Here is a 17983-nt window from a genome sequence, read left to right as displayed (position 1 = left end):
TTAAAAATTTCAGTGTTTTTTAATACATTTATTATAATTAAATCATCAATTATAATTATTTTGAATAATAATAATATTCATTAATATTATTTTTAATTTATTATAATTTGGACATCGTTAACTTAAGTGATATTTACAATTGATCGTTATTTATCTTCTTATATTTACGAATTACTTTTTTAAAAAAATAGATGTTTATTAATAATATTAATATTCAACTTAAATTTCAAGTTAAGGAGATATGGGAGTAAAGTCGAAGTAATGAGATCAATTTCAAATTTCTAGGATCGATAAAAAATATTTAATGGTGTGTTCGGACCCACCGCCCCGATGCACCGGGTTGCCCCCGTATACCCGGGAAAATTAAAATTTATAATTAAATTATCAGAATAAAAATAAATTACCAATAAAAAACAATCTATGAATTATCAAATATTTCGATTAAAGTGAAATTCAAGTACATGAAGAAAAAATTATGGTAAGCGTTCCTAGTACGTTTATGAAATATCATCCCATACCGTTTTGATAATGATTATTTGGAATTGTGGGATATAAGCCCATACTTTCTGGGAGTAGCTCCCATAAGTATAGGAACAATTCCCATTATTATGGTAACAGTTCTCATATCGCATGTAAAAGAATTATGGTAATGGTTACCATATATTATGGTAACCATTACCATAATATTATCCCTGATAGCCAAGTTGGCCATGGAAGTTGGCATTTCCATAAGATGACGGCAACTTTCCAAGAAACTTGTCGGCAGCAGTTACACAAGCTGAAAGTTGTCGACAACTTGTCATCAAGTTGATAGCAACTCATGTACACCAACTTTTTGATCAGAAACTCTGGCTATCAGGGATGGTAACGATTACTATAATATGTGGTAACCATCACCATAATATATGGTATCCAACACCATAATATATGGTAACCGTTAACATAATATTATGGTAATCATTACCATAATTCTTTCACATGCAATATGGGGACTGTTACCATAATAATGGGAATTGTTCCTATACTTATGGGAACTTTTCCCAGAAAGTATGGGCCTATATCCCACAATTCCAAATAATCATTACCAAAACGGTATGGGATGATATTTCATAAACGTACTAGGAACGGTTACATCCCTGACGGTTTTAAATCAGCCTGGAAACACCCTGGGAGTGGAAACACGGTGGAATCACGGTAAATCCAGGGTGGTTACAGGGTGGGTTTGTGCCATTTTATCACCGTGTATACACGGTGGTTACATGGTGTTTCCACGATGGTAACACGGTGTACCCACCCTGATTCCACGGTGTATTCACCGAGATTCCACAGTGTATCCACGGTGATTGCGCGATGTACGTGGAATCACGGTGGGTACACCGTGTAACCACCGTAGAATCACGGTGGGTACACCGTGTAATCATCGTGAAATCACGGTGAATACACCGTGTAATCACTGTGAAATCACGGTGATAAAATGACAAAAAACCCACCGTGTAACCGCCGTGGATCCACCGTGATTCCATCGTGTTTCTGGGGTGTTTCCAGGGTGAATCAAAACCGCGAGGGATATTATAGACAACATTTAATTCGTGTAGATACTAACACAAACATTGTGTTAGTCAAAGTCCATAACATACTGAAAGAGTAAAATCAACGCAAACTTTGTATTGTTTATCAGAAGACGCTCTTTTTTCTCGCGTGCTTTGTCCAGAAGTACAACAAAAATTTGCTTGTTAACGAATAGTTTTGAATTATTTGATACGTGATTGTGGATTCTAGAATAAAAAAGATTTTCACTACCGTGTCAAGTAAATATATATCGATTTGTTTAAATTATTCAATTTTTATGTCACATAATAGCCTTATAATAATTGAATTAATTATAATTATCCAACATAACCTATAGAATCATCATGTTGCTTGAAAGTATCATTCAGTATTCTTCTGTTAATTATTGTTCGTGGCTTTTTTTTATTTATATTGTAAAGAATATTTTGTGAAAAGTGGCTAAGATAATTAGTATTAAAATTGTTTAATTTTTAAGGAACTACAATTAATAAAATTTCTATAATAACATTTTAAAAATTAATTTATGTTAAATTCATATTTTAATTGTGTAAGTTAATTTTTCATTCTTCAACACTGATACAATGTAACTTTAAAGTAGTCATTGAGTTAAATTCAATGCTAGACCTGAGTTACATTGACATTCGATTTAAGTCAAAATAATTAATTACTTGTGTTGAATTTTCAACCAAATACTTGAGTTCCACCTCCGCCGTCCGGAGACCGTTTCCTCACCCTTTTGGGCATACACGCAATTTATTAACACAAAAAACTTGTTAACTTCAGACAGCACATTTAACTTTAGTTGAACTTACCCTTGATGGTGTAAAATGATTGACACAAAATATTCAGCTATTGAATTTTTATACATAAGAACACAAAATTTTCAACTGTATATGTATATTTTTGGTTCTATTTATTGGTTCTATAACCATTACTCGTTATTGTATTTACAAAACTGGCCTACTCGGCATCGAAAAAAAGTTATTTTAATCATTTTTTCAGTGACATTATTTATAACTTCTTCTTGGTAATTATATGGAGGAATAAGGTTTTACCTATTTTGAATCCTATTACTTACTTAAGAATTGAAATGCCGCATTTTCTTTTATTTTCTATCTGCCTGGCCAATGAGTGAAGGAAAAAAAAAGAAGTATTTTAAACAGCTAAAATAGGTGGAGTCATACTTCTCTATTATTGTCCGTATTTTTATCGAATTTAATTTCAAGAAACATGTTTATATCGTAGTTTTATTCAAATATTGTGTTAATGAATAAAAAGATCGATTTGGGCAACAATACTTTACCATTCAAATGATCTCACTTTGTAACATTTCATGGAATATTTATGCACTAATCTACATCTAAACTTTAAATGATTCTTATCAGCCTTATTTGTGTAGTTAATTCATTAGAAATAGGTTTTTTTTTGTCATATTTAGTACCATTGGCTTATGTACGAAAATTTTGTTAATTTAATTAAATTAATCTACATAGTCAAGAATCGATTTTCACTGTACTTTCTAGAAGTGCTTTTAATCTTTTCAAACTTTTTTCTTTTGATGATACATGAACATTTAATATTAAAGCAATAGAAGGCATCGTCATCTTATAAAATTATTTTTTTTCTATTTCCAGAATTCCATTTGTATCAGGAAATGATTGGTCTTGCAAATTAATGTTATAACAATTAATGGTCATTGTTTAGAATCACGCCTGGTTATGTTTTTGTATGTCAACTATCCAATTTAAAAGATATTGCTTCTGCTTGTTTTAAAATAGATTGTAGTTGTGCAGATTTTTACTAATAATCGACGTCTAGTTTTTTTGCAAATTGAGCTATTTTTCTTTCATTATTTGTATTGTTGCTAACAAGTCGACAAAATTCCAAAACGTTTCAAATTTTTTGACCTCACCGTTCTCCTAAGGCTTCTGTACTATAATACGACAATTTCGAAACGCTTCACGTGTATGTTGCCGTATGTGTGTATGCACGAACATGAACTTAGCTGCTTCACGGCATTATTTAATGTAATTCAAAAAATGCTACCATAAGATGGACGGAGTAACTTAATGGATGTAGACAAAAAGAACGAAATACAGCATAGGCCTGGATAGCTCAACTGAAAGAGCATTCGGCGCGTAACCGTTAGGTCTAAGTTCGTTTTCCAGTTCGGACTATCTATATTTTTCTCAATTTATCTGTAAACGTATAATTTGTTCATTAAGAAGCCCTCTTCTTTATCTTTTTCAATCCTCATCTATCCTATTTTCGTTCCTTAATTCGAGAATGCTGGAACGCATCACGTATATATTTCCATATGAGTGTATGCATGGCTTATCCCATATAAAAACCTTGTTCAAGATTTGAGCAAGTCTGGTCGCAAGTTCGATAGAAGTTAGTATTTTTTTTTACCTAGGTGCCTTACTGCAGATACTTGTGGCTGAATTTCAATAGCGAGTCTAGTGCAAGCCTTACAGAAGAAATTCTTGGCAGATTATAATTCAATTTTGGAGGAAGACTATAGTTGAAAATAGTTGCGCATGGCTTGCTTCCGGCTCAAAATTGACCTTGAGCCCTGAGCATGTCATGCACAAGTCTAGATGATGATTTCTTGGTACATGATCTTGCGCAAGATCTATACGTAGAAAAAGACACTTGTGACTAGGGGTTTCGCTCAAGGCATTGGTACCAGAACCTTGCTCAAGCATATGCTTTACCGCATTATTTAATGTAATTTAAATGACATAATGTTATCGTCCATCGTACGGTAGCATTTTTACGTCTATCTACTAGGCTATGAGTAGATATCTGGTAAAAATACGCAAGTGCCGGAGCTTTAACTGTATTCTTTAAAAGTACAAAAACTACAAAATATATTTTCATCAACTCTTTTTTGGGTCCCTGATGTACGATTTATTAATACACTACTCCAAAGAATTGAGGGCTTAAAAATTACTTTAAAATATTTCTTAATTTACATTTCTAGTACTACTTTTGCTAATAATTGTCATTAAAAAGGATACTCATATGCAGATGAAAAAAAATTAATACTTCGGAATCTTTAGTTTTCGACTTTAAAGTTTTTCAGTCGAGAACTTTTTTCTACCATACTATAAATAAATACTTAAAAATAAAAACTAACAAACTAGGAATTCCAAGCTTTAAAACAGAGTTTTCGAATTACTTACGGTGTTTGTTTGAGAAAATAGATAATAAAATTAAGGAGGTTCGATACCGATTATCTTTCTAGGGGATCTCGTAGATTTTCTATTGTATTTTTGCAAGATTACAACTCCTACACACCAAAATTTCATTTATAGAATATGTTATGAATTGACTTACTTTTAGGAATTAATACAATATTTTTTCATTATAATTGCATTGAATCATAAAAAAAAATTTTTTTAATAAAATAATTTTTTTTTAATGAAATAAGTGATTAAAAAATAAACGAGAAAGTGCGGCAACAGCGCTCTAGTGTTTAGTAATTTTTTGTGTACTATTGTTGTCACAAGGATTGTTACTAGCTGGAGCTCAGGTCCAACTTGAGTACTATGTGGTAGTATGTATTAGTGAGTATAAACAGAAAAAAATGTCAGCTGATTTTTGTTTTTAATAATTATGGAGAAAAGTAATATTAAAAAGAGGAAATATTGAAAAGGTAAATTAGTCTCAGAAGCTGTTTATAATAAATGTTTAAAATAATCAAAACATGGAAAAAAAGTTTACACGCTAGACGAATTAGAGATTAAACACAGTCAAAACAATACTGGTGCTATAAACTTATTAGTTATTCAAATTTCACGCGGTTGTGTCATTTTACGCTGTTGCCGTTGTTTCTTAGCTTCACAAAACATGTGGCGTCATTAACTAAAATTCGCCTCTTATTTCATTAATAATTTAATAACAAACCGATGATTAAACAGAAAAAAAATATTAATGTGTTCAGAAATTTTTATTATTCGATACTGAATAGTTTATAGCGATGTTATTATTGTAGCAAAAATTATAGCACTTTGAAAAATGATTCCCATTTACGCCCATGAATAAGAACGAATTTTTGAAATTCATTTCTCGAAAACGGTGTAGTGAATCGATTCAAAATTTTAACAGTGATCCTTTCTTTTATAACTCCTACATTAAAAAAATTTCAGAATTTTGGTATTATTTCAAAAATCCGTATCGAATCTCCTTAAAAAGCCTATGAATAGTAAAAAAACTTGGATGGATCGCTTAGTTTGTGAATAGTATATTTTTTTTTTTTTGCTGTTAAAAATTCTATAGAATTTTGAATATGATTAAATAACAGTATTTTAAGTTATTATAATTTAACGATTGACGTTTTTTTCTTTAGTTTCATTTTTTATCAGTCTGTACCCAGATAATAATGTACACAATATATTCGTAATTCAGTCTCTTTTATGAATACATTTTTGTTAATAAACAAACATGAGTAAAAGTTTAGAAAATCTAATTGTGCAAACATCAAATAATTCTGTATGAGTATTCTCAATTAAATTCACTCAAACTTTCAATAAGAATCTTTCGAATTTCAATGTAATTTGATTAAACATATTATGACATATATGACCAATAAAGTATTGAAAGTCATTTAAATTAAATTTTATTATTGAACTAAATTTTCTAATAAAATTTTGTTTATTTATATTAAAATTATATCCGATCGAAAATCATGTATAATTAACTCGATAGAAGTGAATGACGTTCGTTTCATGATTTACATACGCGTCTTATAGCAAATTTACTTTGAGTGGCGCTCAAACGCAATCTAAGATTGTAAAAGTCTGCATTAAGTCTTTCTATAGTTAAGTCAATTACTATAACAAAGTGCTACTTTACTCGCAATACGTTATGCTTGAATATTGAACTTTAAAAAGTTCATCTATAGATGCATGATTTCAAATAATTTGTTCTTTGATTTGCATGAATTTTTTATATTTTTTTATGTTGGTTAATAAATTCTTTCAGATAGATTCTTATATTTCTTTACAAGCTATCAAAGAAATGTTATATTTCGTTTTTTGCCCATAAGTCTAAAAAATAACCGAACTGAGGATATTTTTTTTTATTTTTATTTCTAACCAAATTATTTCTTTTTAGTATTAAAATAAGTGTTTTCACTCTAGATTTTTGAGTTTTTAAAATTAAATAATTTATTTTAAATGAAGTTGATTTTTTGAAAAATGTTATCTGAAGCTTTTATTTATTGCACGACTCATGATGCGAAGCATCAGAGAGTGCTTTACGATCGAAAAATTTTTTTCGCCTCATTTTGGCAGCTATTTTATTATTATAGCCTTGTTAGTTCACGGAATCACGATATTTTGCATACTATTGTCGAGATAATTTGATGGAGATTAATTCCATACTTTTTAAAAATTGATTTATTGCAATAGAATCGGAAAAAAACACCAAAATAGGTCAAAAACTTTTCCTGTCCGTCATGTATGAAACCCCGGAAATACTGTCACTTGTGAAAAAATCCATTATTTGAGTTAAATTTTTTTTAAAAAAATTCTAATCGACGATTGTAGGTCACTGAATGCGAATGATTAATCAATTCAGTGTCGTTTAATTACAATTAATAAAAAACGAAAACTACAAGACTGTATATCTATATATATCCATGTAAAATTAACATGGATGGTGATATATCTATATCTATAGATATTATGTACATTTTATTCCACCAGGGGCGCCTGTGCATCACTTTCCTAGTACAGCTGTTTTTTTTTTAAATTAAAATTTTTTTTTCTTTTTTTTTTTTGCACGACTCATGTGTTTTTTTTATTTCGTTTTTTTTTTTTTTTTTTTTCAATTCAATTCTCTTTTTTTTTATTTGTTTTTATTTGTATATATATATTTTTTTTTATTATTAATCGAGATATTTTAAAAAAATTCTTTTACAATTATAAAAAATTACTAATATAATTAAAAAAAAAAACAACAACAAATTTTAAATATTTTAAATTTATTCGTGCTTCCCGCCATTTTTTGTTATTATTTTATTATTTCATAATAAATGAGCATTATGAGTCGTGCACTTTTGGATTTTCCAAATTTTTTGAAACTTTTGAAGATTTACGAATCCTATTATTTTCATAGTTATTATAATAATTTCTTTTAAATTCGAAAAATTACGTTTTTGTATGAGTCATAACTAAATTTAATAAGTATTAGTTAGGATTGTTAGGGTGACGAGACCAATTGACTATCTCCTTTTAATAGTAGGACAATGATTTTTTTCTTTGATAAATCGAAACAAAATTATAGTTTAACTATAATTTTAGTTTGTTGTTTGCATAACACATCTCTTAACATTCATGTGAAAAATATTTTTAAATCTTTCACCCGTTTGTTATTAACTATCTGTCTACTGGGTACTTAAGATTATTTCTGAATTTAATTTTTTGCTTGTTAACACTTATTGTTAAATGCTTTTAATAAATCTATTCCAATTCGTTTCTCATATTTACGCATACTACAATTTTTTGCAGTTTAGTACATCAGTATTCTATGATTAAATTCTTTTCTTGAATTTTAAAATTTCCTTAGCTGTCTGGTTACTAGTCTAGTAGAGCTATTAAGTATATATATTTTTAAAAATTTGATTTTATCAGAAAATCATTGATTTCAAATATGACTTATAAAAAAAACACGATTTGTAAATTTGTGACAATTAAAAAATAATCGTGATCATCAAAATCTTAAAATCGACCGGTCTTAAAAATTGTAAAATCGATAGAAGTTTTAGAAAAAAAAACTTTTCCTCCAAAGAAGAAAAAAAAATACATAGATTCGAATAAACTAATGAAATTTTCAAACGGAACAATTGAAGATAAATATATTTAAAATATCTTACACTAATTCAAAAAAAATTCGAACAAGATTTTGAAAAAACTAAAAAAAAAAAATCAAATATTTCACTTCATTTTTATTCCAAGAACTTATGGGCAACACTCAAGAAAAAATTTTCTTAAATGACTTGTTAAAGAAATTTGGAAGTTTACCGAAAGCCTATCTTAGTAGATTTAGAGTAAAATGCAGGTAGATGTAATTGCTGTTTTTGTTAGTATTGACTACATTTATTTACTTCTGCTTTTTAGAAGTGATCAAGAACTTATGATAGACGATGTATCTTGAAATTTTTTTGCCAGCAATTAAATTAATTTAACGATTTTCTCATGGAGTTATGAAAACGTTTCTTAAGTTAGGATGAATTTGTTGCCTCTTCGGAAATTTTGGTACCTTATACATTTTATCAATTTTAGCAAATAGTTTCCAATGGCGCAGATTTAGTACTTGGATTTTGAGTCATACTGTCTCCCATGCTAGGCATACCATGACTTGTTGTACTGAGACCATTACCTTGCCTTCCAGTACTTGTTCGGGGATCTCTATTGAAAAGTCTTTTCAGACCACTGCGAACTTGTGGCTGCCACCCAACTACAATAAAGATGAAAAAGCCTTGTAGAGCATTTAAAAGATCAGTAAAATACCAGAGATAGTTGGGTCCACCGACAGCCCATGATATAATATCAGCAACCCAGGTTACCCCCATGACGATCACCAATTTCAAACAAACTCGACCAAGAGCAGCCCTAGAATATAATAAAAAAATTAAGGTTACTATGAATAATAATATTGTATAAAAGAGGTATTTTATAGTGAATCAGCAAATCCAGGAACTCAATATGTTTTAATTTCTTCGACCGACAATGACTAATACTTTAACTTAAACCAGGACATGTCACGGCTGCGTATTGGCAGTAACTCACGGGCTTAAGATCATTATCGACATTTCTCTTTAATTGATAAATACGTTTTCAACTTGCGATTATCATTCCTTAAGTCAGCTATCATGCACTCCTTTAGCCGGGGATTCTACGGTTTTCGTGGCGCCGCCAAATGACCACGGATTTTTGTATAAAAACCGAAATAAGACTTTTTTTAAGAATACAATTTTTCGATATCTTGCTTAGTTTTCATGATATCGAGGATTTTGTATGTACTCTCTTAACATAAATCAGTGAAAATTTCATTAATTACGTTAGTGAATCTATATTCACTTTATAATCAGTGTATATAAACAATAAATTAGTGAATTTTCACTAATAAATTTACATAGAAAAAAAGAATATCTTGGCTCAAAAAATTTTTTCTTGACGCAAAAATATTTTTTGCAATTGAGAATGAAAGCGAAAATTTTCTTGAATTTAGTAATCTTCACATAAGATTTTTTTTATTCAGTTGATATAATATATGTTTCTTGAATTAAGAAATATTTTCTCAAAGTGAGAAAAGTAAATATTTTGCACTGAAATATAATCAATTGTTCGAAGAGTAAAATATTCTTTCTTTAAGAATAATTAATTTTGAATCGAGATAATCTGTGATTCTAGTCAAGAATTAAAAGTACTTAATTCAATGGTAAGAAATATCTTAGTTTAAGTATTTTGTTGTGTCGCGGCAAGTAAACGTAGACGTTTGACCTAACAACAATTGCGCTCACGGCTCAACGCAAAAATTCTTTTGGGAAAGCTAATTCTACTATACTCAAGTGACGGTAGTGTAGATATATTCTACATTGTACAGTGTGCTTACTGGATATAGATAAAGTAAACGAACGTTCAAGAAAGGTCGGATAGCGTGACTATCCCTGATAGCCAAGTTGGCGAGAAACTGACGAGAAACTTGCAGCCGCAACTGGACACTAAGTTGACCACCAACAGTTGGTACCTCTAATAGTTGATAGACATTTTCTGAGAAAGTTGGTGGCAAAAGTTACTTGCAAAAGTTGGTGATCACAAGTTGACGGTAAGTTTACTTTCAATTTCCTCAGAAACTTGCATTCCAGTTGCGGCTCCATACTGGCGCCAACTTTCTGAGAAAGTTGGCGGTAACTTGTAGCCAAAAGTTGCAAAATCTAAAGTTGTTGACAACTTGTCGTCAAGTTGGTCAGAAACTAATGAATGACCAACTTTTTCACGATCAACTCGTGCTATCAGGGATAGTAAAGCTCTCGGGTAACTAGAGATGGGCACTGGTCTCGTGAAGAGTACTTTTACCCACTTTTGACCGTCACAAAACGGTTTTGTGACAATTGTAGTTGTGACGTGACCGTCACAAACCACTGCCATCTAGCAGAATATATTTAAATCAAGACTAATAATATGTTTTGGAGGAAAATGCACAAGTACTGAGTACTATGCACTTACCTTTGTAATAAATCGCACTCTTACATCTATTATTTTTTATTGATTTAAATACATATGTGTGCGCATAATCATAATTGAATATATTGTTTATTTTAAATTACGATCACAGCCAAATGCGTTATTGCTAGGTAATTAAATAAGCTAGTGATTTTATGAAGAATTTTACTACTTGAATCTATTTTTATACATTTAAAGTAAATTACTAATACACTTATCCAAAAAGTTAAAGGAACAAGAAAATTTTATAGGTTTTTTAGTGATTTTTGAAAGGCTGTATTTTCGTGAAAAATGATCGTATCGAAAAAATCAAAAAAGCGAATTGAAGCTTCAAATTTCTAGCTTAAATATCTTTTGGCAAAAAAAAAATTTTCGAGCCACGATTTTTGCGGAATCATAAGAAATAGCTCGAAACAAAATTTTTCTATATTTTTTGGTTTTGTTTTTTAAGTCTACTGGGCCGGGAAAATTTTTTTCGAAAAAATCAATTCATGGCTCGTTTAGGAAATTTATTCAGCTACAATTTACTTTTTGTGTTTCTCTGTATGACAATTTGCTGCTGAGATATCAGCCTTCAAATAAAAAAAGGTCCGTTTACCCAGTGAACACACCAACGTAACAGTGATATCACATCTAGAGAACATGGAACGTAACAAAGTCCACGTAAATTTTACATTCTGATTATATAAATTGTAATGTAAATGGTACGTCAAATTTGTGACATACTTGTGACATTAAGATTACATGCATGTTACTGACGGACTGATATCACATTTGTGACCTTAACGTGACGCTATAATTTATATCGCATACTAACATTAGCTTTACATTCTAGATATTACCTTAAAATTACGTAGCAAAATCGACTTATAAGTGACATAATTTTGGTGATTCTATTTTATCGTCATATTTACATCACAATGTAATGTTTCGGATATGTTCATACTGTTACATCACTCTTACATAAAAAATAGTTATATTTATTTTACATCGAAAAATTTCATCACATTTATGTAAAAAATTTTACTTTAAAATGATGTACGTATTTCGACGGCATTGCGATAGAAAGGGTTATGCATAAAAAGTATATATTTGTAATAATTAATATTTTTGCAATTTATTTATGTAAAAACTAATATTTAACATTGAAACGCGCTGAGGTTTAGGTCGAATCGATGGAGTAAACGTTTTTATTAATTTATATAAATTTACATCTGTATTTTCATTTGCTTATAAATATATTTTTTTTATTATTGGACATTTTCTGTGGTTTTTTTTATTTTTATTGTTATTATTCTTATTGATTAAATTAAATACAAATAAATAACGATAAAAATAATTTTAAAATAATTATTTACAAGCAGACGGAAAACATTAATAAAGTGTCTGCCGTGAGTGCATGCAGTCGCTGCACAATAAATATTTAGTAGTTCAGGAATCCACCGCTAAGATATTCGCGGGCGCGCAAATTGTTCCTCCAAGAATACATGCGATCCACCTTTACCCCTAATCGAATGCACATTCGAGGTAACCAGTTCAACGGATACATTTTTGTCGTATCGGTCCATGTGGGACGATACTTGAATAAAAACAAAATATTTCAGTATTAAAAAAAATGAACAAAAATAAGAACTTGAAGATTTTTAAATATTTATTAAAAAGAAATTTACTTTCGTATAAAAAAATGTATACATGGTTTTCAGTCAATAAATCAAATATTGATATCTCTTATAGTTATTCTTTATGATTTTAATTTTTTTTAATAATGCAATTATAATTTCTAGCGCATAAAAGTGGTTTGTACAATTTAATAGAAAATGATGTCACTTAGCGGTCACTGTTCTATAACCTCAACATAAAATTTTTATTTCTTCATGACTTCTATGTTATGTAAATATGATATTCAAATAACATCACCGCTATATCACCAATGCAACATGTACGTCACATTAATATCACATTTACGTTTACTATGTTAGGTAATAATGTTACGTAAATGAGTGTGAAATTGTGATATACATGTTATGAAGATGTGATGTACTTGTGACTTACGATTTTACGTAACCGAAAGTTTTCATTCTATAAATGTGACATCCCTGTTACGTTGATGTGTTCACTGGGTTGTCTTTGGTTATCGATATCTTAGCAACTAATGGTCACATAGTAATTTGGAGGGCAGTTTAAAAAACTTTGAATAAACCCCCTACAAGCTCCATTTTTGATTTAAAAAAAAAAAAAATTTTTATTCTTAATATCAATTTGAAAAACCCTTAAAAAATTGTCATTTTCTGGTTTTTCAGTCAATTCATCGCTGGTTTTTTAGTCAATTCATCGCTACTTTGCAATTATTGATGGAAAGGTTTTGGCTCTTCTTTCTCATCAGATCAACTTCTATCCCGGTTTCAATTCCATTATTTCGCGATACTCCCGTTTAAATCCTGAATAATTAAAAAATTTAACATCTTGATTTACAATTGTACTTTCATCGTCTAGCATGTATTGTATTGATACATTTTTTCAGTAACGTTGACACTCGTGTTGCTCCACTGGACTCGAAATTTTGTTTCAGCTTATCCCAAACTGCCTTCGATGATCCCAGGTCCGCGTACTGTCTCACTTCACTGGCTGAGATGACCAACAAAATGTTGGCTTCGGGTTTGCCGTTCGCTTTCTTCCAGTCTCTCAACTCATCTGCTGCCGTTGGTCTTGTTGCATCTCCACTTACATAATCCCATAAGTCATTCTTTTTCAGAATGGTCTGCATATGAACTTTCCATGTATCATAATTATCCGCTGTTAAAGGATCAATCTGGATCGACGCTATTTTACTTCTCAAGTCGTCTTCCGGCTTGTTACACACACTGAACTATTCTTTTAATCACGTTATTCTGTGCCCATAACCTGTGAAGGATATGAAATAATATCTAAAAGATATTCGTTGGATTAAATGTTTATTTATAATAAATAGTAAATTGGCAAAGAAATATAATAATTATGATTACAATGTGAATACTAGAGATGCCAGTCACTTGGCTTGTAATTACAGACTGAGTGAATAATTGTATATGCACTGATAAGTCACAGCTAATATAGAATGTTCTAGACTTAACTTAATATACACATGCACTTTTGAATATCCAACATTATTTATACAAAATTATTTTTTTAAAAAAATCCGGTAAGTATACTACATATATAATCACTTGAATACTGATTTATTTTAATAAATTATATAAACAGACTGGAATCATACTTCATATCCGTAAAATCATAAAATAACGTAAAAAAATTGTTTTAACTTAACTAGGTAATCAATCTTTCGAAAAAAAGAAAAAACCGTCACAACACTTCTTTAAAGTTGCATTTGACGGTAGCAATTGTGACCGGCGTTGTTACTTCTATCTTTAATAACTCAATATCTAAATAAAATAAATATTAACCAAAATTATCATAATAATTCACTAGTGCACCGTTATCTATGAACCTAATCATAACTGCAATTTATTTAATATTTTAATTAAAAATAGGTATAACACTTAAACCACTAGTAATAAAAAGACATGACTATAGTCAATCGAAAGATAATAACAAGAGGATCAATGATCAATAAACCTATACCATAATTTTAATTAATAACCCGTAATTAACGGACTAAAATGAATCCTATCTAATAACATAGGGTCGGATCTCCTTCCTCTACCCATAGGAACTACCATCGACTTTTTTTTGAGTCTTTATCATTGTTCTAGAAGTTTTTACTCAAGATTGCCACGTACACCTTTTCTTACACCACTCCCCGCAAGTAACTCAGCTATTTGACTTAGCTCAGTAACCCTATCTTCTTTTTCGTTCTAATTGCTAGAGTTTCAGTTTACTATGTTATTTTTCGGTAGTGGGCAAAATCAAATCTAGGTCACGCAAGCTACGCTTCGCCTATAGCGGCGCCTATAAAAACCACCGCAAATCGGTAAGCTTTTGATTACGTATAATCTTATTATTTTGAATATTAAAATTCTAAATTCTTTGTTCGAGTCATTGAAAATTAAATTCATAATTTATACAATTTAATTAGAATTACTTCAAATAAAAAAATTTTGATTTTTAATTCTCTCATTCAATATTAAAAATAATTTAAATAATTAAATTATTTCCATGGAATATTATTGCTGTTTTCAAGTTTATTATTCACATTTAAATAATTTTCGTCATATTAAGAAGTATATTCAGACAGATTGTCAATTACTCAGCATAAGTAAACCCCTTTGCTCATTTACATCTACAATTCTCAACATTCAAATATCGTAATCAACTATCAAGCCGCCTGACAACAATTAGTTTCGGAATCAATTTCCACCTACACCAATCTGGTCTCCAGCTTAGCCAAATCTTATATTCTGACAGATTATTTTATTAGGTAAACCAGCTTTAAGTTTAATTCTTGTTCATTTCTCTAGTGATAAGACACATCTATTCACCTCGCACATCATATTTCCGTATATTGGCATACTTAACACTAAATAGCGAGGTCTCCGCCACCTGGGTAAATGGCTTAAGTACTTTGACTCAAAATTAAGGGACTGAAAAACTTGTGTTCGTTATTCTGGACGTAACAATGAAATCAAATTGATTACCTGTAGAGCTTATAAAGTGGTCATTATCCCATTATCAAAAAATAATCAGGGAAGTAATGAGACAGGGGGGATTCACCCCCCCCCCCCCGATAACATAGCAGCCTTCCTTACCGACCACCGCAGATACCTCCTGTCGGCAACTGATCATATCTGCTGTCGGTAACATGTACATATCTGTGACCGGTAAGTGCTTCTGTGTTCGGTAAAATAGGTATTATGATTACCAACTGTGTCCAATATCGATCGGCATTCGATTATCATTAAAAATACTGTCACACTATCATCAGAGCTGTTATTTTACCGTATACCAGCTCTGATGATAGCATGACATGTATTTAGATGATTATCATTCAGAGGATTTATATATATTCAAACAGGGGGTAGGACGAGTACCTGCAAGAAGCCTTGATGCCACTGCCATCTAGCGGTTCAGTTCTTTCCCCACCCCTTCTTTTTTAGCGGTTAATGTCATCCTACATGTCTGAACTCCTTTTTATGAGGTAGAGTAGGGGAATATGAACCTGCGCAATCGCGTGTTTTTACCCGATAACATCATCTTCTGCGCCGTTAACCGTTACTAAGCTCTTATTTCAGACCAAGTGGGGAAATATAAGCCTGCGCAATTGCGTCTTTTTATCCCGATGACATCAGCTTTTACGTCATACGATAGGTCCAAACTCGTTTTTTCGGCAACCAAGTGGGAGGGGGGGGGTAAAGAGTTGAGTGGGTGACTTTCACGTCTATATGCATCAGTCTGCCTAAGTTTTTTGATGCAAAAACTACCGTTGCCTAATTAAAAACCTGTAAAGAAGTGTTTAATAAATGGACCGTCGAATTTTAAGGTATAGTAAAAAAACATATTTTTTTGAGTAAACTAGCGTGCATCTTTTCAACCATATTAATTAAAAAATCTTTGACAGACCTCATGTATGCACCGATCTATGTGATCATTCAGCACAGATTGAGTTCGACAAAGTAAGTGTTGTGAGTGAACAAGCAAAAGAAGACAATTACACTCAGAAATTAGTTAGTCGAGAAAAAGAAATTGACTTACAGATCTTCTATTGGAAACCTTATTACTATCTTTCAAAGATCGTAAAGATTACGAGCAAGCGTGTCACAGAATCACATACGTTATAACTCATTTAATGTTCAATACGACAAACTCCAAGAAATTATTAAAGATTTAGTGAGCAAAGCAAGTTATATTTATGTTGACAGAAAGCAAAAAGACAAATGGTTGACGATCATGACCTTTTACTCCGCACAAATTATCGACATCCAACTAATGAGACATTATTCATTTAAAAACGTGGATCGCCATAATAAGGAAAAATGTCCGCTGAGGCTATATCATCGTCGAAGAACACATGCATGTGCTTTTCAAAATATTCAACAATTAAAGCGTTGGTTTCTGGAATTCTGGGGTGACAATCCGTCATACGAAAAATCTGCGCAAATATATTATCAACTGTCTGATTTGAAAAAAATGCATAAACGTGATATCGCTTGCCTTGATTATCACTTTCTTCTACGTTTTGCGAGGACCCAAATACGTCATGTCTACGATAATTTTCCAGTGGAATTACAGAATAATGATAAAATAAGAGATTACTCATTTTGTATGGACCACTACCCATCTACTGGTGGCGATTGGGATATCTGTAGAATATGGCTTTATCCATACCGAAAAGATTGCCCAAAGTGTATAAATAATAGTAGTCCTCTAAAAATAATAATTCATAAAACAAGTTAAAAAAAAGAAAATATACAATTTAATTAAACTTATGTTATTGGAATTTATTAGGTTAAGATTATAAATAAAACGAATTGGTTCATCGATAAAAAAATGTTTATTTATTGAGGTTTTTTTTTAATCAATACAGGTTCTATAATATATCTTGATCTTTCTATCCTAAGTTTAAACCTTTCTCGATCTCGAGCCATTTTCTCCGATTCACCTTGTCTACCAGTTTTGTATGCGTGTCTCCATGTATACATATAATGTATAGTTGGTGTCAGATCCAATTGCACAACCATGTTTCTAGTCAATTTTCGTAGTGCTGCTGATGGAGTTATACTCAATGATACGATCGTGGATTATTAAACAATAAGCTGTTGTTTTTTGTGGAAATTGATTTGTGGATACAGACTCCAATCGAATGTCTACTGGTCTAGATTTAATTGCCTCATTCTGCTTTGAACAGTCTATAACACAGAGCGGAGCTTCTTGCAAAAATTTCTGCTTTGTTAACAGTGGCTCAGCCTCTTTATTATAGTATGAAGATTGGAAATCAGTGTACATATTATACAATAAAGCATACTGATTGTCGTTAATGTCCAAATTCAGATCCCCATACGAATAACTCTGTGAGTTCAGGAATAACTTTACATTACGGAGCGTATAATAATCAAATCGACTCGCATTCTTCCTTGCGTCGTCTTTTCTTGCTGTCTGAAATTCGAGGATGATGTAACATGGCTTCTCCAGTTGTGTTGATATTTTGACAGCCAAAATATGTCTTGATGTTGCTGGTAACAGCGGAT

General features: G+C 30.9%; 1 protein-coding gene across 1 annotated transcript in view; it reads right to left on the bottom strand.

Annotated features, from left to right (window-relative positions):
- Positions 1 to 8509: 8509 nt before the first annotated feature.
- Positions 8510 to 17983, bottom strand: part of LOC103579059 (probable G-protein coupled receptor Mth-like 1) — a 214261-nt gene continuing 204787 nt past the window's right edge. Inside the window, exon 7 of the mRNA XM_014445134.2 lies at positions 8510 to 9191. Coding sequence (XP_014300620.1) covers positions 8858 to 9191 — 334 coding nt within the window. The 3' untranslated portion in view covers positions 8510 to 8857. The remainder of the gene's footprint in view (positions 9192 to 17983) is intronic.

Source organism: Microplitis demolitor, chromosome 5 (assembly GCF_026212275.2).
Source record: "Microplitis demolitor isolate Queensland-Clemson2020A chromosome 5, iyMicDemo2.1a, whole genome shotgun sequence".
In the NCBI taxonomy this organism is placed as follows: Eukaryota; Metazoa; Arthropoda; class Insecta; order Hymenoptera; family Braconidae; genus Microplitis; species Microplitis demolitor.
Note: the sequence above shows the minus strand (reverse complement) of the source record. Positions and strands in the feature narration are given on the sequence as shown.